General features: G+C 60.9%; 2 protein-coding genes across 8 annotated transcripts; both read left to right on the top strand.

The window, feature by feature from the left end:
* The first annotated feature begins 52 nt into the window (after window positions 1-52).
* ALDH3B1 (aldehyde dehydrogenase 3 family member B1) lies at window positions 53-19,100 on the top strand. Of its 5 annotated transcripts, XM_060102780.1 has the most exons (11): window positions 1,211-1,293; window positions 4,958-5,042; window positions 5,250-5,412; window positions 8,922-9,032; window positions 9,145-9,265; window positions 9,561-9,646; window positions 10,143-10,224; window positions 12,333-12,719; window positions 13,424-13,590; window positions 15,142-15,241; window positions 17,057-19,009. In XM_060102780.1, the coding sequence occupies exons 3-11, from the start codon at window positions 5,251-5,253 to the stop codon at window positions 17,245-17,247; spliced, it is 1,407 nt and encodes a 468-aa protein (XP_059958763.1). In that variant the 5' UTR covers window positions 1,211-1,293; window positions 4,958-5,042; window position 5,250; the 3' UTR covers window positions 17,248-19,009. The 5 variants fall into 5 exon arrangements, with proteins under 5 accessions (XP_059958764.1, XP_059958763.1, XP_059958762.1 ...); XM_060102781.1 differs by lacking the exons at window positions 1,211-1,293; window positions 4,958-5,042 and adding an exon at window positions 53-186; XM_060102779.1 differs by lacking the exon at window positions 4,958-5,042 and having other exon boundaries at window positions 1,219-1,293.
* A 107-nt stretch (window positions 19,101-19,207) lies between these two features.
* Window positions 19,208-23,374, top strand: NDUFS8 (NADH:ubiquinone oxidoreductase core subunit S8). Of its 3 annotated transcripts, none has more exons than XM_060102785.1 (7): window positions 19,208-19,295; window positions 20,264-20,321; window positions 20,411-20,461; window positions 21,037-21,126; window positions 21,221-21,393; window positions 22,972-23,100; window positions 23,186-23,374. In XM_060102785.1, the coding sequence occupies exons 2-7, from the start codon at window positions 20,264-20,266 to the stop codon at window positions 23,315-23,317; spliced, it is 633 nt and encodes a 210-aa protein (XP_059958768.1). In that variant the 5' UTR covers window positions 19,208-19,295; the 3' UTR covers window positions 23,318-23,374. The 3 variants fall into 3 exon arrangements, with proteins under 3 accessions (XP_059958768.1, XP_059958770.1, XP_059958769.1); XM_060102786.1 differs by lacking the exon at window positions 19,208-19,295 and adding an exon at window positions 19,334-20,009; XM_060102787.1 differs by lacking the exon at window positions 20,411-20,461.
* Window positions 23,375-25,478: the final 2,104 nt, after the last annotated feature.

Genomic DNA, 25,478 nt, shown 5'->3' with positions numbered 1-25,478 from the left:
CCTGGCTCAGCTCCAGACAGCAGGGCAGGGCTGTCACATGCTGAGCCACGTGACAGGCAGAGGCTGGGGTTCCATCCCACGCAGAGGACGGGGCCCCTGCAGCCCCTTACCCCAGTCCCAAACGGCTGAAGCCTCCAGGGGCTACCAGAGCAGGTGTGGGTCGGGAGACCTCTCCCGCCCTCCCAGGTAGGCAGGGGCAGCGGGGAGGGTGGGGGCAGTGAGGAGCATCTCCTAGGTGCCCAGTCGGCCCAGAGGCCCTGGGCCAGCATCCCAGGCAAGACCTAGGGCACCAAGGTGGAAGGGCTGCAGCGGGCCCAGGGCGACAGGCACGGGGCGATAGCACAAAGGATAGTCCTGTCCCCCTACCCGTAACCTAATCGCCTGCCTGTCCGACACCAGCACCTGCCAGGGGATCCTCCCCCTTTGTGCTGGCTCTGACGGGTGTGCCCGGGGTGGGGGCGGGGTGAGGCTGAGGGGCAGGGACACAGGAACCTCGTGGCGGCACTTATGACGGCTCACCTAGAGGGCAGAGGGTGGCGCTCTTTCCCAGGAGGCAGGAGGGGACATCGGGGGTGGACCCAGCCCCCGCTCTGGAGCAACAACCTTCTCATGTGGGTCCCAGCCTACCACTCATGCCCTGGGCCCTCTCTCTGGACTTCCATTTCCTCATTGTAAAATGTCAGGTTGCAGGGTGACAGGTGCTGTGAGCAGGGTGCCGGATGAGGTGGTGATGTTGGACACAGACGCACAGAGGGCAGGGACGAAGCCTGCAGCAGGCCTGGGCCCTGGGATTGGATTTCTGGACTCCATCTGTCTTTGGATCTGACCTCTTCATTTTGCAGATGGGAAACTGAGGCTCAGAGGGGCTGACGGGGGGTGTGTGGGGGTGTGGGGAGCAGGGCTTTCCCTGCTACTCCAGGCCACGGCCCGCACCCCACACGGTAATTCCTGGGTCCACTACTCCGGACTCATCCTCCATCCTTCCCATCAGGGGTCGAGATGGAGCCCTCAGCTCAGAGCTCCCTGGAGACCTGCTGTGTGGCCCTGGCCTGGTGCTGGCCTTCTCTGCGCCCTGGCTACTTCTCTGTGGTCCAGGAAAGGATCTAGAGGCCCCTGAGGGAAGTGATGGGGAAATCTCAGCCTGCAGGCTCCAGCCAGCCCAGAGTCAAAGTCAGGCAGGAGGCCAGGACAGCCCCGCCCCAGGGGCTGGCCCAGCCTTGGACATTTCGTAATGGAGGGCAGCTGGGCAGAGCAGGGCCGACCGGGAGGAAGAGCAGCTTGGCACTGCCTCAGGTACGGCGTTCTGCAGAGGCTGGGGATATAGCAGCGAGCAATCAGGGCCAGGGACCCGCTGGCAGGTTGGCTTGGGCACTCTGGGTTGCCGCCAGTCCTGGCAAGCCTGGCCACTCACGGCCACGCACAGGGACTAGCTTTGTCTTCTCGGAGCTTCTCTGCTCGCCTGAGGAGAAAGGGGAAGGGGGAAGGGAGTTCCCTTTGCCCCAGCCTAAGAGAGCAAAGAGAGAGGCCAAGAGTCCCCGAGGCCAGGCAGCACCCTTACTTTGTCTGAGCTGGACTGGCACCCCTCCTCTTCCTGGAGTTACCAAGGGAGCCAAGAGTCCCCGCTCTGAACCAGCCACCCCAGGAAGGAATGCACCCCTGTCTCTGGGGGGGTGGTCAAGCATCCATTTGGCAACACATTTCCTGGGCAACTGCCACGCATGCCTGCTGCTAGGGTGGGCTATGCAGCGAGCGGTTCTGAGCGATCTTGTTCTTGGGAATGGGCTCTGCCAGGGCCCAGGAAGGAGAGACTTCGCCAGCATCAGGCAGCCGGTGGCACAGCCTCTCCGTGCAGTGGGGCAGGGGTTAGCTTGGCCCACGGCCAAGGGTTGGTCCCCAGCTCCCCACACCCGCCATGGAAGGGAGGGGGCTGCTCCCCAGAGTTTGGGAGACCTTGTAAAAATCCAGGTTAAGGCTACACGGGGCAGAGAGGGGAGATCAGATTGGAGACCCTAGGGTACTGGGACCTGCAGAGCCTTCGAGGCAGCCCCGTGCCGTCCACCCTCTGACAGGCTGATGGGGGTCCCCTGGGCCCTCAGGCCACCACGTTCACTGCTGTCACTCTTGCCAGCCCCGCATCCCTGCCCCCACCTGGGTCTCAAGTTGATGTCCTCGCCTCCCTGGTGCCCACACTGGGCCAAGGTCTCCTCGGGTTCCCACCCCAGGGTCTCCTCCCCAAGACCCCCCAGCACAGCTGTCCTTTGCCATCTGAATAACCGTCGTTCAGGGCTGTCCTCACTGAGCACTCACGGGGCTCGGCCCTGCACCAAGCACTTCACAGCACTCTGGGGTACCTACAAGACACCATCCCCATTGCACAGATGGGAAGAGTGAGCCACAGAGAGGCCAAGCCACCTGCCCAAGGTCTCCTAGCTAATAAACAGAGTTGCTGGGATTTGCACCCAGGTCCTCAGGCCCCCGACACGTCATACGGAGGGTGCTCTTAGAAGGCATGTGGTATAGACAGGGAAACCGAGGCAGACAGGATGAGAGGGTGGGCAGAGGTGGGGGCTGGGAGGTAACTCGTCGGCAGGACCAGCCAGGGCCCAGGGACGGGGCTCGGGCAGCAGCTGTTTCATGATGATGATCTGGAGGCAGCAGAGCTGAGTGCCGCCCCTTTTGTCACCCTCCTCGGTGCCACATGACCTGGGCCTCAGCTTCCTACAGGGGTGCCGTCCAAAAGCCATGCTGCACTCACATCAGGCACCCGCGCTGGCACAGTGCCTGGCACAGTCAGTGCTTAGTCACTATTCTGATTATTATTATTATAGAATCCCCAGGCTCATGGCCTTGAGGGAAGGTGGCTGGCCCTGGGGCCCGGGGACCCAGGCCCATCCCTTGTCACGTCAAGTGACTTAGCAACTCCCAGGGAGGTGGGCTTAGGGCCCCCAGACCACCCGATGAAGGAACCCCCTCATTTGTGTGTCCACAGTGGCTGCTCAGCTCCCTTGTGAGGTCACGGGCCCGGGGTCCCCCCCAAGCCCAAGGCAGCCTTGCACATCTGCTTACCTGGGTTGAGTCCAGTTCCCTGCCCTGCAGCAGTCACCCCTTGGGGCCTCGGTCCTGACCAAACTGCAGTATGGTGTGAGCTGGCCTCAGTGTTGCCAGGAGAGGCTGCTGGAATGTTCCAACCAGACCTCCACCCCCGCAGAGCTCCCCACCCCACACTGTACTCAGAGTTGCACTATTCAAGTGACGTGCCTTACATTTTTGTGGGTTCTGCAGACTCTTAGGAAAGTGCAAAGAACCTTGCGGAGGCGGGAGAGGGGCGGGTGTGGTTTGCCCTCAGCATCCATCAGCAGAAGTCTGAAGGTGAGAGAGGATGGGGGGAAGGAAGAGGCATAAATATCTGTTGAGTACTTGGTAGCAATAACCACAGCTGACCATTATTAAGCTCTTACCATGCACACAATGGCTGGTGCTTCATGTGGTGGAACGGTAGCATCCCCTTTTTACAGACATGGAAACTGAGGCAGGGAGAAGATGAGTGACTTGCCCAAGGTCACATAGCCAGAGAGGCGGGGTCAGGGTTTGAGCTCAGGTGGCGGCTTTAGGGGTCAGCAAGTCTCTTGGCTCTTGGGTCTCTGGCCAGTATGCCTTCCTCCCTGGAGGAGGGTTGGAGCTGGGGACAAACCTGGAGTGAGAGGCGCTCTGATGATGTCCCTGTTCTGCTACAGTCACCCTCTCTGGGGGATGTGGTGCCTGCCCTGTGCCCAAGACGACTGCCCCGTTTCTCCTGATCAGAGTAGGAGGACTGTGGGGTCAGTTTGGCCCCCATGATGCCTATGGGGACAGCGTAGGGCTCCAGCAGGCTCTCAGCACAGAGTGCCATCAGGGCAGGCCATCCTGTTGGCTGGAACAGCTCATGGAGTCCTCCAGAAAACTTAGGGCCGTGGTGGCAGTGCTCACTTAACAATAGCTGGCAACCCTGAGGGCACTGACGCCCTGTCCTGGGCTTAGAACTGGCCAGCATGGTCTCATCCTTGATAAACACCCATCAGGTGGTAGGTGGAAGGGTGACCTTAACAGATGAGGAGATTGGGGCACAAAGCCCCAAATGATAAGTTAAGTAGGCAAAGAGGGGTCCTGCTGCCCAGTCCAGTGGGAGGGGTAAGAGAGGGATGGGGAGGTGGGGCAGGGAGATGGACAGAAGGAAACCAGGTATTTATCACAAGGTATGACACAGTGCGCTGGGGAGCAGAACCAAGGGCCCACTGTGAGAACGTGTAAGGGAGTAATCATGGTGGGCTGCCTGAAGGAGGCACTAGCCAAGCAGAGACCAGAAGAGAAGTGAGTCAGAGGGAGAAGGAGGAAAGGGTCCCCACTGGTCCTTGGCACCAGGCTGAGGACTAAGTGCATCAGAGAGCTCCTCTGATGAGCTTCAAGTAAGCAGGCGGGCACCCGGGGGAATGTCAGAGCCCCTACCCTGCCTGCCAGCCCTGGCTGATGACAGCATGGAGGCCTGACTGCCTCCTCACCCCTCACCCCTCAGCATTCCCTGCTTCTCCAACACTGTGGCCGATGGGGCTGGGATGGGCAGCAGGGCCTCTGGGAGGTGGGGTTCTTCTTTCTCCATCTTGCTGTGGAGCTGGGGCACAGGGAGAAGAGTCCTGTCACCCAGCCCTCTGAGCCACGACCAGCCAGCCTGGCCACCCTGGGCAGGGCCCCCAGGCTGGGGACAGTGGGAACAGAGCATTCCCTGTTGGGAATGTCCCAAGTGGTGGTTGGTGGACTCTGCCTCTAGTTACCAAACTTCCCCTGGTTACTCCACTCAGACCTGCTGGGGTTAGGGCTACCCGTCTCCAGGAGGGGCACCAGAGTAGGGTGGGGGCCATGGCTCGGGGCTAATTTCCGTGTGGCAGGAAGAAGCGTGACCCCCTGGCTCCCTGCTCACTCTTAGGGGCCACGGAGTAGCTGTCCCCAAGCCCACACCCAGTCCCGTGACTGCCTCGGGGTCCAGAGCCCTCCTGCCTACTGGTCAAGAGGTGTGGTCTGTAGCTCTGTCAGTGGGTGTCCAAGTGTGCCCCTTGCGTGTGTGTTTGTGTGTGTGTATGTGTAGGTGGGGCAGCCCTGGTCCCTGGGCTTACGTGCGAGTCCCCATGGGGGTGCCCGTGGGCCCACGCGGGTGCAGCAGGGGCGGTGGAGGGCGCCTGGAGGTGGGGTGCCCCAGCCCACGCTGCCCCGCCCGGCAGGATGGACCCCTTCACGGACACGCTGCAGCGGCTGCGGGAGACCTTCGGCTCGGGGCGCACGCGGCCGGCCGAGTTCCGGGCTGCCCAGCTGAAGGGCCTGAGCCGCTTCCTGCAAGAGAACAAGGAGCTTCTGCAGGAGGCGCTGGCGCAGGACCTGCACAAGGTGGGTTGGGGGTGGACAGGCAGGGGTGGGAGGAGGAGGGCAGCGGTGGGGAGGCTGAGACAGGGGAGATGGGGACAGCTGCCTCCTCCATGAAGGGGGAACTAAAAGCCGTCAAACCCCACCTCTTTTCCTGTGCCGTAACCCGCTCTTCTGCATTCACCCATTCGCTCATTTCTTCATTCACTCCACTACTATGTTTTTCTTTTTTTTGGTCGTGCGGTGCAGCTTGCGGGATGTTAGTTCCCCGACCAGGGATTGAACCCGTGCCCTCAGCAGTGAAAGCGCAGAGGCCTAACCACTGGACCGCCAGGGAATTCCCCCACTCCACTACTATTTATTGAACACTTACTATGGGCCAGGTACTGTTGTAGGCTCTGGGGATACAACAAATAAAACAAAGTCCCTGTGTCCAGGGAGCTGGCCTCCTGGGGAGAGACACAGCTAGACAGTAAATAAATACACAGCATGTTGGACGGTAATGAATGCCATGGAGAGACACTCCCAGGGTGAAGGGGGTGAGAGAGGGCCAGGGTCAGGGTGCTGTTTTGTATGTGGGGGTCAGGGAAGGTTTCTCTGAGACAGTGGCATTTGAAGGAGGAGGGGGAAGGACCCACGTGGACAAGGAGGGAAACAGCAGAGGGCACAGCATGTGCAAAGGCCCTGAGGCAGGAGGTGCTTGGTGTGTTTGTGCTTGAGGAGCAGCAAGGAGGCCAGAGTGGCTGAAGGGGAGTGGAAGAGGCAGAGGTATGCAAGGGATGAGGTCCAGGGAGCTGGGTCACACCGCTAGGGCCGCATGTGGAGGACTTCTGCTTCACTAGGTACCGTGGGCATCATGGCCTCTGTCCAAACCCTGGAGGCCTGGGGGCTCAGCCCCTCCCATCTCCAGCAGCAGCCACAGCAGGACCTCAAGAAATACACTTCCTTGTAGGTAGCCTTCCACTGTCTCAGCCAGCAGGGCCCACCCGTGTGGCTGCCGCTGCCCTAGGACAATGGTCCAGGGGCTTCTTCTCTGGACAAAATGTCCCTTGAGCTTGCCACAAAGGCCACGGTGCCCAAGCTCACCCCTGATGCCCCACTGGCCTCTCACCACCTGTAAACTCTCCAAGGCTGTGACTCTTTACCAGCTGGTAAGGTGCTGTTTTGATACTTAACACCCAGGATGGGCCCATGGTGCATACTGGCTGCCGGCCAGCCCCTGTGGTCACCACTTGTCCCCAGGGGGCTGCAGCCGTCCCACACTGTCTCATGCTGAGCGCTGAGCTCATCTTCTCCCCAAACCTCCTGAGCCCACGAGCAGAATCCTGGGGTCACCCCTTTCTGCCCTCCTGCCTCCCCTGCCCTTCCGGTGGGCCTGCTGGCTCCACCCAGGTCATGAAAGAGACGCCGGCACTGGCAGGCCTGGGAGGCCGTCTGCAGCCTCCTTGGGCCCCACCTGATTTGCAGGCACCCAGCCAGGTGTCCAGAGCAGTCACAGACTTCGAGACTAGTATCTCGTGGCACCTGGGGTCATGGATCAGGGCACCCCGTTCACGGGGGCAGCAAAAGCTGGCCACAAAGACTTGTCCTGAGGACGTGGCCTCCTAGTGACACCTACTCCCTTTCTCAGGGTCCTCAAACCTTCAATTTATCACCACGCTCCAGGACTGTAGCCAGGTGAGACCCGGGCTCCCTCATCAGCCATTTCTGGAATCATCCACTACCCCATTTATGAAACCAGGGCACCGGGTCGTACCCTCCTTGGCCCTCTGACACCCAAGGGGCCTGGCTTTGCCTCCCTGTGGGGAGTGTCCATTCACTGGACCTCACACCCCCTACCCTGGCATGTCGGGCTCCCTGGGGACTGACACCCCGCTGAGCCTCTGCCCTGCGCACCAGCTGGCCTGGCCTGGCCACGTCCGTGAGACCTGTCCCTGTTCTCCCTATGGCTCAGATTTCACCTCCTGCCTGCAACCCTCAAGGCTCCAGGAGCCCGCGCCCCACAGAGGGAGCAGCAGCGCAGAAAATCCAATCTGGACCCTGCCTCTGGTCTCTGGTCCCTCCCTCTGGGCTCAGCCAGCCCTGTCCCCCACCCTCCCAGCAGGCAGCATCTGCCCTGTCTGACCTGCACAAATCCTCCCATTTAACCCCCAACAGCCCTTCCAGGTAGAGGTGGTCACAACCAGTCACCCCCAGTCACCCCCAGAGGAGACTCAGAGAGGGCATGTTCTTGCCTAAGGGCACAGAACCCTGGCTCAAAACAGCCTACACTTCCAAACTCCTGGCATTCAGCAGGGTCCAGATCATCCCTTAAACAGGCCCAAACCTCAGTCAGGTCATAGGAGAGAGACTTCGCTGGGCAGGAGTGTGGGCTGTAGACACAGACATAGTAGAAGGCATGTCTGAAGCAGTCTCAGCTCCTAGAAGCACTGGTGGGAGTGACTTCTCCCCCAAAGGTCCCTGTACCCTCCCCCTCCCCCCAAAGCTCAGCTCTGGCACTCCTGGGCCCATCGCCCTCTCCTCTGACAGGAAGGAACTTGCACCATAATGGCTGAGTCTCAGGCATCAGGACAGCCTGACTCTTGTGTCCTAGGCCATGGGCCTCCAGCTGTCTGCAGCCCACAGGCTGGGTCCCTCCTCCCTCGTGGGGGTGGGGCAGGCATGCCAGCCGGCAGAGATCAGGACAAAAGCCCTATTGATTTTCTCCTTTTTCTGACTCCTGCCCTTGAAATCTGCCCTGGCCCCTGGGCTGTGGGAACTGATGGCAGAGACACCTGTCCCCAGTGACCAGTCCCCAATGACCCAGAGACACCTGTCCCCAGTGTTCCCTGCAGACTGACATCCACACAACAGGCCACAGAGGGCCACACAGACAGTCCTGTTCAAACTTAAGTTAGATCCTGTCCCTGCTCTGCTCAACAGTCCTCACCCCAGCTGCCTGGCCTCAACACCTCACCCACTCTTCTCCCTGCTAATCAGGAACATAGCAAGCCTGAACCCGCCCCAGGGCCTTTGCACAGGACATACCATCTGTGTGGAATATTCTGCCTCCAGGTATCCATGCGCTCCTTCCCTCCCTTTCCTCACTGCTCAAATGTCACCCCATCCCAGAGGCTGGCACTGACCATCTTATATAAAATAGAGCAAAGCCACACACACATACATGCGCACATGCACTCACACACACGCACACACACTCCAGCAGTCTCTATCCCTCTTATCCTGTTTCATCCTCCCATTGCGCTTGTCACGTCCTAATGGAGTAGTCAGTGTTATCATCACGTCGACCGTCCTCCCTACAATGTCAGCTCCATGGGGCAGGTTTTCTGTTTCAGTCACCGCTGCATCCCCAGCACAGAAACAGCACCCACGCACTGTAACCATTCAGTGAACATGGAGTGAATGAATGAATGAATGCGTGAATAAGACAGGCCGTGCCTGGGGAGGCTTTGCCCACCCCAGGGCTCCGGCCACCTGCGGATCCTGGGTACCCTGGCCCAAGCCCTGCTCTTGCCCCTCCCCCTCCCCTGCAGTCAGCCTTCGAGTCAGAGGTGTCTGAAATCAGCATCAGCCAGAACGAGGTTAACTTGGCCCTTAGGAACCTGCGGGCCTGGATGAAGGATGAGAAAGTGCCCAAGAACCTGGTGAGTGACCCTGGGCGTCAGGGCTGCAGGCAGCCTCTCTGGGTGGCAGGTGGGGCTGAGGGGCTGGGGTCTTGGCACCTCACCGTTCACCATCACTCTGGCCCCTACCCAGGCCACACAGCTGGACTCGGCCTTCATCCGAAAGGAGCCCTTCGGCCTGGTGCTCATCATCGCCCCCTGGAACTATCCTCTGAACCTGAGCCTAGAGCCCCTGGTGGGCGCCCTCGCAGCAGGTGAGAGGGAACCACCACCCTCTCCCTCCATCCCCCGCCCATCCCCTCAGCCTCACAGCCGCCCACAGAGCCAGGGAGGAGGGGGGAGCTGGCACCAGGTGGCTAAGAAGGCCTGGTTCCCATCTGGCCCACCATCCCCAGGCTGTGTGGCCTTGGGGCTGGCAGGGCACCTCTCTGAGCCATATTCTTCACCTGAAGGTGGAGTGAGCCGGCACCTGCCCTGCAGGTGTGAGGACTGAATGGAGACGGGGAGTGGCTACAACTGGCCCCCTCCTCTCCCCGCCCCGCCCCTCAGGGAACTGCGTGGTGCTGAAGCCCTCGGAAATCAGCAAGAGCACTGAGAAGGTCCTGGCCGAGGTGCTGCCCCGATACCTGGACCAGGTGAGCAGGGCCAGGTACAGACCAAGCAGCTACCCTGGGGCTGAGCAGGGCTGAGCAGGCCCCGCTGGGCCGGGCAGCCCTTGGCGTGGCTCCTCAGACAGGACCTGAGCTCCAGCCTCACTCCTGCCTCCTCTGGGTTGTGTGGCCTTGGCCAGGTCACCGCCCCTCTCAGCCTGTTTCCCTCTGAGTGAAACAGAGGGGTGGGGCCTGTCCCCTGGGGGTCCCTGTCTGTCTCTGTTCAGCCCTGCTGGCCCAGCCCCAGCCTCAGTCCCAACCCCCAACCTGCCAGGCCCCAACCTTACACCTGTTGGGCTGGGAATGCCTGTGCCCAGTGCCCCTGGGGAGCTCCCCGCACCCCGCTCCCCCCGACCCAGCCCACCTGGAGCCCGGGCACCAGGCAAGGGGGGGAGCCGTCCCAGGCAGGCAGGCAGGCAGGTGCCCTCTGGGCTCTCAGGCTGGGGTCCCACAGGGAGCCCTCCGCCCGTCTGCCTTGCAGAGCTGCTTTGCCGTGGTGCTGGGTGGGCCCCAGGAGACCGGGCAGCTACTGGAGCACAAGTTCGACTACATCTTCTTCACAGGTGGGGAGCCAGTTTGGGGGTTGTGCAGGATGGGAGAGGTGAGAGGCCTGAGCCCAGCCCCACCCTTAAGGGTCTTATCCCTAACTCTGAGAGAGGCTACAAGGGACAGGAGCAGACAGCCAGCCAGGGAGGATGCAGACTGGGGCAAGTGCTGGGTGGTGCCCTCGGCCCCAGGACGAGCTTGCTCCACTCTCCCTGAGCAGGCTGGGGAGCAGCCCCGGACCCCTGGGGACCCTTGGGAGAGATGGGCCCCATCCCGGAAACAGGCCTCTCCACCACTCACAATCTCACACATCACAGCATCTGCCCTTGCTGAGCTCCCGCTGTGCCAGGCACTTATTCCTGAGCCCACGGCCCTTCTGGAGGGCTGGACAGATGAGGGTTTGGGGGCTCGGGTGACAAAAAGATGCAGTGCCCACTGCACTGGCCAGGATTGGGGCAGGCTGTATTTTGCTCCCAGAGGTCACCTGCCATCACCCTGACATGTGCCCATGTGGTCCAGACACCACCTAGCTTCAAGTGACCAGGATGGAGTTACCAGAAGAGATGAAAGGGTGGAGGATACAGACAAGGCGAGGCCCTGGGGGAGGGAGGAGCGGACCCGCCTCCTGTGTGGCACACCTTGTCCCCATCAGAGCAGGGGACGCGCCATCTCTGCCTTTCTCCTCCCCAGACCCTGCCACGAGCCCAGGACAAGGCCTGCCCGCCGCCACCCTAACAGACAGGGAGGGCGACTGTGGGAGCAGAGGGGCCAGGGTCCTCAGCTGTTCCTACAGATTCCCAGGGGGCGGAAGCACCAGGAGAAGGAAGCCGGGGTGGCGGGGGGCGCCTGACCACCCTCCACCATCACAGCCCGAAGCTCAGTGGACTCTGGGCCCTGGCCCCCCAGGACCCAGGGTGCAGAGGCAAGGCAGGCAGACCCCCGGAGGCCAGCTTCCACGCCAAGTCCCTGAGGCAGTCTGTGCAGAGGCCGATGGACCGCCAGAAGCTACTCCGCCATAAGCTCCTGACTTCTCCAGGCCTCAGTTTCCTTATTGGTATGATAGGGGCCATCCCCAAGTCACAGACCTGTCTTAAGGACAAATGAATGCATGAAATCCCTTGTCACAGCACGTGGCCTGGGCAGCATCCACTCACTCACTCACTCAGTGAATGTTTACTGAGAGCGCAGACGGGCACCGCGAGGCCTTGGGATAAAGCAGGGCTAGGAAGGCAAAGCCTCCTACATTGTCATGGAGCCCATGCAAAGGTGATCAGGGTGGAGGTGGGGAATTCAGTTGTGGGCGTGGTCAGGACGGCCGGACAGACAAGGAGGTGTTTGAACAAAGACAGGAGGACCTAAGGGAGGAGGTGTGGTAGGGGGAGGCCCCTGGGGCCGGCTCAGCGGACACGGGGGCCCGGATGGGGGGGAACGAGGTCAGGGAAGTGGGAGGAAGTGAGACCAGAGAGGTGACTGGGCCCTGGGCTCCCTCGGGCCGCTGTGGCTGGCGAGAAAGGCCAGGGTCATCACGACAGAAATGGCAGCGTGGGACCCTGAGCCAGGCATGGGCAAGAGTGTGTCGAGGCCTGGGGGCGTTGTCAGGAGTGTTTGGGGGGTGGCTGAGTGGAAGAGGGGACTGTGAGACCCAGGACACCAACCCAGAGGAGAGGTGGGGACGTAGGGGAATGGGGGTGGGGCAGACGGTGGGTGTGGAGGGCTCCACGGCTGCCAGATTAGGTCAGGGAGGGGAGACCCAAATGTGGACCAGCTGGGATCAGAAGCAGGGAGACGGGGGCTCCTGGGTGTCTACCTGGGCAGGTCAGGAGAGGGAGCTGGGCCTGGCTTGTAGCTGTGGGCAGAGCTCCTGGGGAACTTCCACTGTGTGGGGCTGGTGGGGGAGGGGGGAGGAAGGGGAGGGGGGACGACCTGAAAAAGGTCCCAGTGCAGCAGCAACTGACAAGGAAAAGCCAGGTGAGGGCGACTCTCCCCCGCCCCCCCCCCCACTCTACTGCCTCTCCAGGGAGCCGCAGGGCAGGGAGTGAGCCCCCTTGAGGGGTCCCAGCCCTGGGCTGAGGCCATCCCGCCTGGCCCAAGTGACCGAGAGCCACTCTGGTTCCTTCCACCCCAGGGAGCCCCCAAGTCGGCAAGATTGTCATGGCTGCTGCCGCCAAGCACCTGACACCCGTCACGCTGGAGCTGGGGGGCAAGAACCCCTGCTACGTGGACGACAACTGCGACCCCCAGACCGTGGCCAACCGCGTGGCCTTCTTCCGCTATTTCAACTGCGGCCAGACCTGCGTGGCCCCCGACTATATCCTGTGCAGCCCCGAAATGCAGGCTCGACTGCTGCCCGCCCTGCAGAGTGCCATCACCCGTTTCTATGGCGAAGACCCCCAGAGCTCCCCAGACCTGGGCCGCATCATCAGTGAGAAGAATTTCCAGCGGCTCCGGGGCCTGCTGAGCTGTGGCCGCGTGGCCATCGGGGGCCAGAGTGATGAAAGCGATCGCTACATCGGTGAGTCCCGCCCTCCCTGCCACAGTGCCCCACTCCCAGCCCACCCCAGCTAAGGCCCCTCCACACTGGGGGCCACAGCTGGGCCCCGAGTCTGGGCCCAGCCTGTAACCTCGGGCCCTGAGGCTCCCCGACCCCACTGCTAGAGCCCAGCCTGGTCCATGGCTCTGGTGCCACGATTCTGTGACACTAGTGTTCCGCACTGCCGTGTCTGACCCTGTGACACCACGACTCGGCACTCTGGCCCAGGCTCTGGATTCTCCAAGCTCAGACCCCAGATTTCTAGGGCTCAGGTTCCAAACTTCAGCCCCAAGATCTGCTGCTCCACAGGGCCATGACCCAAGGTCCTATGAGCCCACGATTCTTGGTTCTGAATTTCAACAGCCCGCCCTGCGCACCCGCTATGCTGTGAACAAAGCAGCCCCAGTCTCCTGGGCCGAACAGCTCAGAGGGTGACGCTGCTCCCCAGCAGGCTGGGACCTGGGACCTCAGATCCGGTCACCCTCTGACTGTAAGACCAAGGCTGAGGGGCTCTCTGGGCCCCACGGGCTCCAGTCAGGCTGGGGAGCCCCTCAAGGGCACTTCCCGGGGGCTGTGGGGAGATCACCTTCCCCAGAACGTCCCTGAGCCTGGAGCCCTGGGTTCCTGGGCCCTGCCTGCCCGAGGCCCCACCCCTGGGGGCTGAGCCGTGCCCTGTGCCCGGGCAGCTCCCACGGTGCTGGTGGGTGTGCAGGAGACGGAGCCGGTGATGCAGGAGGAGATCTTCGGACCCATCCTGCCCATCATGAACGTGAGGAGCCTGGACGAGGCCATCGAGTTCATCCGCCGTCGGGAGAAGCCCCTGGCCCTGTACACCTTCTCCAACAGCAGCCAGGTGGGGCTGGACAGAGGTGGGAGCCGGTGGCAGCAGTGGAGGGGGGAGTGAGGTCAGCAGAGGGTGAGGTGGCACCAGGACCAGAGTGGACCAAGGGGCCTGGCGGGAGGGGCGGGCGTCCTGGCCCCTCGGGGACAGTCTTAGGAGCTCTGGGACGGTGGCACTGTCTTGGCTCTGTCCCTCTCCTTTCTCCTCGGGGCAGCAGGGCCTCCCCCTGCCCTCCAATCTAGGCCACATTCTCCTGGGCCTTTAGTGGGCGGCTCCCCAGGGTCTTCTCTAGGGTCCAGTGTTCCCTCTAGGTCAGCCCCGCCTCCATTCTTCTGCATCATCATGGCCTGGTGGCGGCAGCGTCCCCTTTCTCTGCCTGGCTCATGGAAGGCACACACGACATGGGATGGCACGACTGGGGGAGGATGAATGACCAGGACATGCAGGCCCAAGAATGAGCCCTGGTCCCCTGCCCCTCCCTGGGATTTCTCTCAGTGGGATTTCTGAGTTGGCGGATGGGGGTCCACTCCACTGACCAGCAGGCAAGTCCCGACCTAGCTGTTACCTGAGGGTCACACGTTTCAACTAACTATAGCCAAGTTTTCGTGCAACTACTGTTTAGTGTCCACTAATCATTCCCCCCTTTCTTCTTTTTTATAAATTTATTTATTTATTTTTGCTGCATTGGGTCTTCGTTCCTGCGCGCGGGCTTTTCTCAGTTGCGGCGAACGGGGGCTACTCTTCGTTGCAGTGCGTGGGCTTCTCACTGCGGTGGCTTCTCTAGTTTCGGAGCACGGGCTCTAGGCGCACGGGCTTCAGTAGTTGTGGCAGTGGGCTTAGTAGTTGTGGCTCGCGGGCTCTAGAGCGCAGGCTCAGTAGTTGTGGGCTTAGTTGCTCCACAGCATGTGGGATCTTCCCAGACCAGGGCTTGAACCCCTGTCCCCTGCATTGGCAGGCGGATTCTTAACCACTGCGCCACCAGGGAAGTACCCCCCTTACCCCACCCCACCGCCCTCATTCTTCAGATACACCTACAGACTGAAGAGGAAGGGCCTTCATTAAGTCAAGCAAGGGTCAAGTTCATGTTTCCAAAACCCAAACCTCAATGTCCTCCCTGTGCTGCACACAGGCCCCCTGCTGCGTCCCTGCCCCCACCCCACCCCTGGCCTCCCCACCTGCCCTTCACTCTGCCTGGGGGGCCCTCCTACTCATTTCTGCCCCGCCTTGAGACTCAGCAGGCACCTCACATCCCTCCCGGAACGCCTCCCTGACTGCCCGCCCCTCACCCTGCACCCTCCACGTCCCCAGGAGGATGCTGGGTTTCCCGCCTCCCCATCAGGCCTGAGTCTGTGTCCACAGTCAGCTGCATGGGCCACAAGCAAGGGATGCTCAAGAAACACGCCTCCAGTTGCGGATGGGTGGCAGGCTGCTCCACAGCCACCGCCTCCCGCTCTCATGGTGGCCTTAGACCCTGCAGTGGGTCCCAGGGCCCTGAGGGGGCCGGACAGAGCCCCCGTGGCCCCGGCAGCTCCGCCACCAGCCTCATAGCTGCTTCTCTCCCAGGTGGTCAAGCGGGTACTGGCCCAGACCAGCAGTGGGGGCTTCTGTGGGAACGACGGCTTCATGCACATGACTGTCGCCAGCCTGCCCTTCGGAGGAGTGGGTACGTGCCGGCAGAGCCATGCCATCTCTTACCATCAGCTCTCAGCCTGCTCCCCTCTGCAGAGCCTGAGGTGGAACCTTCCATACCTGTCTCTGCATTTACATATGTAGGTGGACCCACAGATACACAGTTTCGGTTTTTTTTAAGCATCACTGTGATTGCTAGTGCTTAGCACACGCAGGGCGGCCTCGGGCGTTCTCTTTACTCCACCGTGAGGCTACATGCTGCTCCTTTAACCCCTCCTGTGTCCCCTCTGTCCGATGCTCGGCATGTCGCACAGGAGACAGGGGCTCCTGCCGGCTCCCCTCCTCCACCAAGCCCAAGCAGCCCCCAGTACCGCTGTGAAGTCCTGGCCTCTGAGGCTGGTCCCAGCAAGCCTGACGGCTGTGTGATGTGAGGCCACCACTTCCCCTCTCTGAGCCCACCTCCTCCTCAGGGGACGAGAGGGCCAGAGGCTTGCGGTCCCGCCACCTGCCCACACCTGCACTAGAGTAAATGACCAGCAGGTCCTGGCGGGCTGCCCTGGTGGGCCTGGACCCTCCCTGGGGAGCGGCGGGTGTCACAGGAGCACACGGCAGGCTGAGATCGATGCTGTGGTGGTGGAGGTCCAGGGCTGCACACCGCTGCTGTCCCTGCTTCTGGAACCCTCTTCCCCAGCACCCCCTCCTCAGGGAAGCGTGGGGCTCCGTCTGCAGGTGAATCTGACCCTGCTGCTCCCCTGACAAAGCCTTCTACAGCTCCCAGGCCCTCAGACGGAGCCAGGGCTCTGACTCAGCTTCCTGAGGCCGCCCTTCCTGGTCTGGCCATGGAGTCCTGCTCCCGCCCCCTTCCCCGCTTCCCTGGTTGCTGCCCCGACACACAGAGCTCTGCCCAAGCCCCAACACACCACGGTCACCCACCTCCAAGGCTCCCTGAGTTGTCCCCGAGCTTGGGCCCCTCTAGACCCACACATCCACTTTATCTGGTCAACGCCATATCCCTCAGGCCCCACTCACTCAAGGAAGCCCTCCCGGATTACCCCTGATTCCACCAGGCTGGGTCCCCTGGACTTCCCACTGCCGGGTCCTTGACTGCCTCCCTACCTGGACATTGTGGCTCATAACAACACAGCACTTACTGTATCTATGGGTCTGAACACTTGCCCAATCCCCGCAACTCTAGGAGGTGGGTGCCACTGTCATCCCATGTCACAGAGGAAACCAAGGCGAAGTCACTTGCTTAAGGTGACATGGCTACTTCAGAGCTGGGATTCAACCCTGGGCAGCTGCCCCGGAATCCGCTTTATTTTTTTTTACTTTCCATCTTTCCTCTCTTTTTTTCTGATTGAAAATGTTGATTTACAATGTTGTGTTAGTTTCAGGTGTACAGCAGTGATTCAGTTATATATATATACACGCTCTTCTTTTCAGATTCTTCTCCATTATAGGTTATTACAAGATATTGAATATAGTTCCCTGTGCTATACAGCAGGTCCTTGTTTGTCTATTTTATATAGAGTAGTGTGTGTCTGTTAATCCCAAATTCCCAATACATCCCCCACCCCCCCAGAATCCACTCTTGACCGCTGTCTACCCATCGTGCCCCAGCACCTGGTGTCCCCAATGTTTATTTGAGTGGGTGCTGGGGCCAGGCTCAGGGCTAAGCCCTTTACCCACAGCATCTCATGATTAGCCTGCTTTACAGCTGGGGAAACCAAGGCTCGGGGGGTGAAGTAGCCCACCCCAGTCATACTGTGACTGGCAGAGCCCAGGTCTGTCTGACACTCCTCGGCTGGCCACTGGGGGCCTGACTGCTGTGTTCCCTGTCACCGTACAGGCGCCAGTGGGATGGGCAGCTACCACGGCAAGTTCTCCTTTGACACCTTCTCCCACCACCGCGCCTGCCTGCTGCGCCGCCCTGGGCTGGAGAAGGTCTACACTCTCCGCTACCCACCCCACACTCCACGCAACCTGAGGGTCCTGCTCACAGCCATGGAGACCCGCAGCTGCAGCTGCACCCTGCTCTGAGCCACTCAACGCACAGGGGCTCCGAGCGTCCCTCCCAGCTCACGTCTACGAGTCCTCCACTGCCGTGGCCACCTGAGGCTGGTGGAGACATGACCTGGGGTCCACGACACAGGAGGAAAACACCTGCTGGGGCCACGGCCCAGACCAGTGCTTGCCCTCCTCCCGCCTGGGGCTTCTCTTTTCAGGCCCTCAGCTGCCCCCCAGCCAGGATGGGCCAAGGTTTGGGAGCATCGGAAACAGTGCAGTAACCTGCCCTCCCGCTCCCACGCTGGCCAGCCACCTGTGTTCCGGGAGACGAGGGCAGATGTGGGCACCTCTCAGGACAGAAGGTGCCCTTTCTGTGGAGGGTGCAGAAGGGGTCCTGGCATCCGGCCCATGACACACTGCGGGCCTGCTGTGACCTGGGTCGTCCCTGCCCTCTTTGAGCCTGGTTCCCTATCTGTTGGTGACCTGGGTCATCCCTGCCCTCTCTGAGCCTGGTTCCCTATCTGTTGCACAGAGGAGGTGATTAACACCTCCTGAGATCATCGTGAGGATTAAATTTTGGAGCTTAATTGCTGACTCCAGGCTCCAGGCGTCCTGTCTCCTCATTTGGGAGGGGGGAGGCTGCTTCCCTCTACTCTCTCCGCACCTCTCCCTCCAGGTCAGGTTGATGAGATGCCCACAGTAGGATCTCCCTTCCCTTCACCTCAGGGCTCTTAGGAGCTCTGAACTAGCTCCTGTCCCCCAAGTGGCTGGCCCTGGGCACCTTCCCCTCACCATGTCCCACACTGGACTCATCCCCTTCCCTGACCTGCTCATCCTCCTGGGCCCCCATGACATGGAGTGATCCCCCATCACTCAGCCACAAAGCCAGACTCCCCGGCCTCCTGCTAGACACTCCCTTCTCACCTCCCAAGTCCCATCTTTGCACAATTCTTGATGATTCTATAAAATACCGCAGACTTCCCCAATCCACACACTAATCGCTGTGCCCCGGGACATCCATCACCTACCCTCTTCCCCCGGGGCCCACCCCTTCTCCTCAGAGATCTTCCCAAAGCCCATTGGACCATACTAGCCCTCAGCCTGAACCCCTTCAGTGGTTCCCCTGGTTCACAAGTCTGGACCCATAACAATCCTTGGGAGGCTCTGCACAGCCCTGTGCACGACCCTCCACCACCACCACCGCCAACCCATCCTTGTCCTCTTCTAACGCACTGGATGTGTCCTCCTTCTCTGATGGACCTCCGCACAGAAGCTGGGCATGCTCTCTGGCCCTTCTGGTTCTGCTCGACTCCTCCTTGAGCTCTGCTTGGATATCATCTCCTCCAGGAAGCCCTCCCTGACCACCTTCCACTCCCCCCAACACACAGGCGGCCTCAGGGGCTTTCTCAGTGTCCGCAGCCTCCGGGGTCCCTCTGCTACACAATTCACTGGGAGGAAACACGGGTTTGGGGGCTGTTGAGGGACGGAGCTCCTGGGTCATACAGATCCAGGAGTGGTTCAGGCGGCCGCACTTCGCAGATCTAAGGTTTGGGCCAAGTTACTACACAAGTCCGTGCCTCCGTTTCCCCATCTGTAAAGCGAAAATAATCGTTCCTCCCCACAGGGCTGCCGGGAGGATTAAATGAAGACGCCAGGATGAAGGTTTAGCATAGAGTAGGCATGGTTCCCGCGTGGAATCACCACAGGCTACGATTCTCATCACTGTTATCACACACGCCCTGCCGAAGCCGAGCAGATGTCCTCCGGCCCAGGGTACCGGGTCCGACAGGAGCAGCAACCTTAAACCACGCCTCGGATGTCCCGCCTCCAAGAGCTCGGGAGTCCCGGCTCACTAACTTCTCGCACCCAACCCGGCGGCGCTCTACACCACTTCAAGCGCCTGCCTGCTCCCCTAGCCAATCGGAGAAAAGCTTTTTTCGATCCCGCCTCTTTCGGCTGCGCCACCAGACAATCAGACCACACCATGAAGAGTCCGCGCCCAATGGCAGCATCCCAGAATGTAGGCTCCGCCTCTCGACGGACAGGTCCCTCGGCACTGGAAGGGGAGCCAGCGATTCAAGGTGGGTGTTCCGGGCTGGGTGTTCGGGGCTCAGCTATTAAGACCCAGCGTGGGCAGCGCGGCATCGGGGTCGAGTGTGCGGCCCCCGTTGGCTCCGCCGGCTCCGCGCCCGGGCTTTATCTCGGCCCGCTCAGGACCCGCGGCCTCTGTGTCCTTGAGCGTGCAGCGGGCGGGAAAACGGCACCCTCAGGGCGCATATGCACCTCCTGCGCGCGTCGGGTCAGAGGTCATGAGGAAGGTCGGGGAAGAAGCCGGGTTGGGCGTCGGGCACTGAAGTCCCCGGTCAAAAGAAATGGTCCCACTAGAGGTCACAGGTCACGAGAGTGGCACTTTTGGGCTCCGGCTAAGTGCCAGGCTCTGGGCTAAACCCTTGGCATCTTCGAGCCCCCTCCATTCTTGTGACCTATTTCACAAGTGAGAAAACCCAAGGTCACTTGGCCGGCTGGGAGACAGTTCCAGAAGGGCCTTGATGCTGGGGAGAGGAATTTGATCTTGAGGGTTATTTAAGCCTTTAAAAGGTTCAGCAGGCGGGGACTGGGGGTGTAAAGGGAGGGGTCTGGCCTGGGTTCACATCCTGGTCCCACCCCCTCAGTGTGTGACTTTGGGCAAGTCACTTAACACGACTGAGCTGTGGCTTCTCATCTGTGCCTCCCTCTGAGGTCCTTATGTGGACAAAGTGACAGTGCGCGTGACCCCTAGCACAGTGCCTGGCACGGTGAGCTCTGAATAAATGCCGGTGGCAGTTGGCAGTGTTAACCTGGGTCAGGTTGGAGGCCGGGAGGGGCTGCACCTGGGAACAGGAAGCCCGTCTGTGCCTCTGACAGGAATGGGGGTGGGCAGGGACAAGTTGACACAGTGGCACTGGGGTCAAGGGTAAGGGCTCCTGCAATGCTAGGGTTCCCGGGGGTGGGGGTGGGGAACCCTGCCTGTCTGAGATCCACCTGTGCCTCACTGTCTTCTTGCCCACAGATGCGCTGCCTGACCACGCCCATGCTGCTTCGTGCCCTGGCCCAGGCCGCACGTGCAGGTAGGACCAAGGGAGCCTTTCCTGGGTGCGAGGGCCCCAGCCTCCTAGCTTGAGGTCGCATCTGCACAGCATAACCCCTGTCCTTGCAGGGCATCCCAATGGCCGGAGCCTCCACAGAAGCACAGTGGCAGCCACCTACAGTGAGTCCCGGGGCACCTCAAGTCTCAGGCTTTCTGATCATGGTCCTGCCAGAGGCAGGGGAGAAGGCCTGGGTTCTGGTCCTGGCTTTGCTGGGGGCTCGCCCTCTCGGAGCCTCAGTTTCCACTCTGTAAAAAGAGGATGGTGATCAAGATTGAATATGATTCTTGGGGGCAGGGTCTGTCATTGCAGGGGGTGGAGGGCTTTCCATGTGGCTACACTGTGTGATCTCAGACCTTCCCCGTGTGGGACAAGGAGGGACCTGCCAAGTGTGAGCCCTGGGAGCTGTGCCTCTTCATCAGGACCCCAGCACCCAAGCCCCTTCCAACCCCCATCAACTCCTGGCTTGGTTGGCCACACAGGCACAGGGAGAAGCAGGCGAGGACTGCCCAGGGCCTGAGGCTGGCCTCAAGGGTGCTCACTGAGATGGGGGAGGTTTGGTGAATGAACAAACCCCCTGGGGGGCCCAGCTGTTGCACCTAGAAGGAGGCCAGGCGTCATCTCCCCGAGCTGGAGTCCTTGGGGAGGGCCTGTGTGAGGCCTCCTGCCACGGCCTCTCTGCCCGCCTCCCCTGCAGAATATGTGAACATGCGAGAGCCCTCAATGGACATGAAGTCGGTGACCGACCGGGCAGCTCAGACCCTGCTGTGGACCGAGCTCATCCGAGGTGGGCCCTGGGGAGAGGGGGGAGGCCGGCTGGTTGGGGGCACAGATGTGTCAGGGAGGAGGGCCCCCTCCCACCGTGCCTGTGCTGCCCCCAGGCCTGGGCATGACCCTGAGCTACCTGTTCCGAGAGCCAGCCACCATCAACTACCCATTTGAGAAGGGCCCACTGAGCCCACGCTTCCGTGGCGAGCATGCGCTGCGCCGGTACCCGTCCGGGGAGGAGCGCTGCATCGCTTGCAAGCTCTGCGAGGCCGTCTGCCCAGCCCAGGTGAGCCCCTGACCCCAACTGACCGCCCCCCGGCCCCTGCCACTGGGAGAGGGAGGCCACAGCCTGCTGCAGAGAGAGTGAAGTGGGCAGCCCTGGGCCCGAACTCTGGCCCCCCTGCCGGGTGGGTGTCCCCAGAAAGTCCCTTTCCCGCTCTGAGCCACTTCCCCCCGTGAATGGGAGCTGACTCAGAGGCAGTGAGTCAGGGGAGGGAAACTTCCAGCCCTGAGCAGGCCACCTGACACATGTGGGTCCTGCCCTTGCGGGTCTGGCCGGGGGCGTGAAACCCAGGCCTCGAGCCACGAGGCGGCACCTGAGGGTCTCCACTTTTACCCGGATGCAGCAGCCATTTCAGGAGCGCTGCCTGTGTGCCCGCCACAGGACCGGACCCAGGGACACGTGTGCCGCAGCCAAGGCCTTCACTGCCCCCGGTTGCTGCTCCTTTGAGCCCCTGGCATCTGGTTCTGTTGGAGGTTCCCGCACGGACTGTTAGTGCAGAAACGGACAGACACAGCTGGGGCTCTTGGGCTGGTGGATGTGCCTGGCAGGAGCCCAGCAGGCTCAGGGGTCCTCACTGTCCACACAGCGACCCCCTCCCAGCGGCTGCTCCAGGCCACATCTCTGTGACTCAGGATGGCTCCTGTCCACGACCTGCCTCATTTCCTGGACCACTCCCAGGTCCTGCAGGCCACAGGTTGTGGCCTTGCTGTCCCCAGTCTAGCCACTGACCTGGAGCACATAGGAGAGCCCCGAAGAAATAATAACAGTGGTGGCATCCAGACAGTGAGTGCCGGCTGTGGACCAGGCACTGAGCCAAACTCGTGACTCATCTCTGCAACAACTCTAGGAGGTAGAGATTATTATCCCCATTTTTATAGATGAGGAAACTGAGGCACAAAGAGATGAGGCTAATAGCCAAAGGTCCCAGTGGAGTGGTGGGCATTACACTCCTGGGGACATCTGAGGGCCTTTGCCACATCCCTGTGAAGGTCCTCCCAGCTGTGGGAGGCCCCAGGCCGCCCCTTCCCCGAGCTGGTGCAAGTGTGCGCCCAGGAAGTGAGAGTTAAGGACCTGTGTTTGAGTCTGGGCTCTGCCCCTCACTTACTGTGTGTGTGGCTTTGGGAAACCCCTCAACCTCTCTGAGCCTCACTTTTCTCATCCATTAAATGGGGATAACTAGATGTAATTGGGAAGGTTGTTCAACATACAGCCGACAGTAATGGGGCATTTTTTTACAGGGTGGGACCCCTTGGGGCTGCAAGTGCTATGGTGAACAAGGCAGGCAACGGCCCTCTCCTCGTGGGACTCACGTTCTCAGGCAGGAGGTGCTGGCAGTTAACAAACAAGAGAATGTGAGCTAGGGCAAGCGCTCAGAGGCCGACGTCACAGCCGCGCCGGGCGGCCTGTTAGGAGAGGGGTCAGGAAAGGTACACGCGGGCCGAGAGTGGATGACAGAGGGTCCGCTCTGTAGGCCCCGGGGGGCCAGTCCCCCAGGAGTGGGAATGAGCCGTGGCGGGGCCTGGATCCTGTGCCTGAGGCCAGCGTGGCTGGCAGGTGACAGTACCCTGTGCCACCCCCCAGGCCATCACCATTGAGGCTGAGCCTCGGGCCGATGGCAGCCGCCGGACCACACGCTACGACATCGACATGACCAAGTGTATCTACTGCGGCTTCTGCCAGGAGGCCTGCCCTGTGGACGCCATCGTTGAGGTGAGCGGGCCCCGTGGTGGGGGAGGCCGGGGCGGAAGCTCCTCGGAGGGGCCTGACGTGGCTGCGCCTGCTCCCCCGCTCGCAGGGCCCCAACTTCGAGTTCTCCACGGAGACGCACGAGGAGCTGCTCTACAACAAGGAGAAGCTGCTCAACAACGGGGACAAGTGGGAGGCCGAGATCGCCGCCAACATCCAGGCCGACTACCTCTACCGGTGACCGGCCTGCCGGCTGGCCCGAGGTCCCCTTCTGCCCAATAAAAGAGCTCTGACCTCCCCACCGCCTCTGTCATCAGTCCGCCGTCCAGGCCAAGACCGTCCGCGGCCTGACCACGGCCTGTGGCTTCCTCCATTGGACCAGGTCCTCAGACAGAGTCGCCCTCCTGTGCGACTCTGTGGGACCTGCCAGGCCCTCCCCGTGGCTGGGCCCAGGCCCGTGGCAGCATGTGGCCCACACATCTTCCTGGGCATATTCCCCAAGGCTCTGCAGGCTGGAGGTTAGCCCAGGTCCACTGTTCCCATAATCCTGTGTGCCCAAGGGGTGGGGCTGGGGCCTGTCCTCTCCTGAGGGCCACCCACAGCTGAGACCCTAAGGACCTAGAGCCTCTCCCAAGGCCGCAGGCAGAAATGCCTCAAGAGCAGGAACTTGGAAAGGCCAGGGCATCCTTGTTGGGAGGCAGGGAAAGCCTGCTCTGGGTGGGGTGACAGTCACGAGGGGGTGACCCAGGCCCTGCTGCCTGTGAGCTGGCTCTGCCTCTCCTCTAGCCACATCCGCTTTTCTCTCCAGGTTCCCCAGACTAGGCTGCTGGCTTGGCTTCTGCTGCTCAGGACTTCCTGCTTTGCAGTCCCAGCCAAGTGATGTGGTTCCTTCCAGGGCCACACGCAAGCCCAGTGGCAGTAGAGTAGCCAAAAACAGCCCCCTCTAACTTGGTGCTAAGAGGTGTGAGAGGATTTCAATTCGTTCTCAGCAGTGAGGAAACTGGCTCAGAGGGGCAAAGTGTCTTGCTCAGGGTCACACAGCACACATCTGATGAAAAAACGAATTCAGGCCTGAGAGATCTCGGAGTTCCCTTGCTCCATTATTTCCAAAAGTGCTTTTTACAAAACACTGATCTCCCAAGATGCTTCTTGGAAGGGTGTTCTGTGGACCCGTAAGTGTGGGAAATGCCCCAAGTGCCCCTCCCCTCTGGGAAGGCACTGCATGATAGCATGTTCAAGGCTCTGAGAAGGCCTGCAGCAAAGAAACCCAGATTATCCAGCTCATTACCAGGGAGCCCCTCTTCTCAGATCCCCTGCTGACACCTGGACCTACTTACCAGGCCAGGATGGGCCATCTCCTGATGCAGAAGTGGCCCAGGACTTGTGTGGGCCCCACCACTGGCCAAGGTTTTGGGGCCCTTTGAACCCACAAAATGGCACAGAGGTGAGAAATGCAGGACCAGGAAGGAAGACGAGCCCGGGGAGTGTCCACGAGTCCAGCACCGCTAGTCCTGCTGTCTGCTGGGGGCAGGAGCTCTCCAAAAACAAGGCCGGTTGTAAAAGGCAGGCTTGAAAATCCTAAATTGCCTCTAATTTTGCTTTTCCCACACATAACCAGCACTAGATGCTTGACATGGAGCCTCTATCTGTACGCAGGTAAATAGAATACTTTCATTTAAAGTGGATGAGTCTAGGGACTTCCCTGGCGGTCCAGTGGTTAAGACTCCACACTTCCAGTGCAGGGGCTGTGGGTTCGATCCCTGGTTGGGGAACTAAGATTGCACATGCCATGCAGCACAGCCAAAATAAATAACTAAATAAAATGGTTGAGTCTATCCAGCTCCTGACTTGATTCTCTCCCTTACTGCTGGGTCAGAGTGCAGCTCTAACGCCATTTTGTAACATTATGGAGTTCCAGTTTGCCCTGAACAGGAAGTATTGATCCGAGGCCCCCACTGGTACTCAGTTTGGTTGTGTTGAGGTTATTCCTTGAAAGTAGCCCCTCCGTGCCCCAGAAAGTGTCTCCCACTTTGCTGAAGACACTAGCCTTGGCTGTGACTCAGTTGCCAGCGCCCAGCTCGGGGGCTCCGTTTGCCCACCCTCCCCCCACCTCTCACAGGCCCTTGCCCTGTCGGGGTTCAAGAATCACCAGAGCTGAGGGGCCCCAGCGGGTGCAGGCTTGGCCTGTCCAAAGTGCAGGCAGCTGGACAGTCGTGAGCCCCAGGTTGTGGGTGCCGCGATAGGACAAACTGCACGGAACTCAGTAGCAGCAAGGTCATGGGGACACATCCAGCCACAGGAGGAGGGACAGCCAGGGCAGAGCATTGCCCAGTGCCTGCTGGGTGCGGGCACCAGGCCCTGGCCCTTGGTGTCCTGCTGCCATTGAGGAAAGAGGCCCAGAG

Source organism: Mesoplodon densirostris, chromosome 7 (assembly GCF_025265405.1).
Source record: "Mesoplodon densirostris isolate mMesDen1 chromosome 7, mMesDen1 primary haplotype, whole genome shotgun sequence".
In the NCBI taxonomy this organism is placed as follows: domain Eukaryota; kingdom Metazoa; phylum Chordata; class Mammalia; order Artiodactyla; family Ziphiidae; genus Mesoplodon; species Mesoplodon densirostris.
The sequence above is the reverse complement of the archived record's forward strand: the minus strand, read 5'-3'. Positions and strand labels throughout refer to the sequence as shown.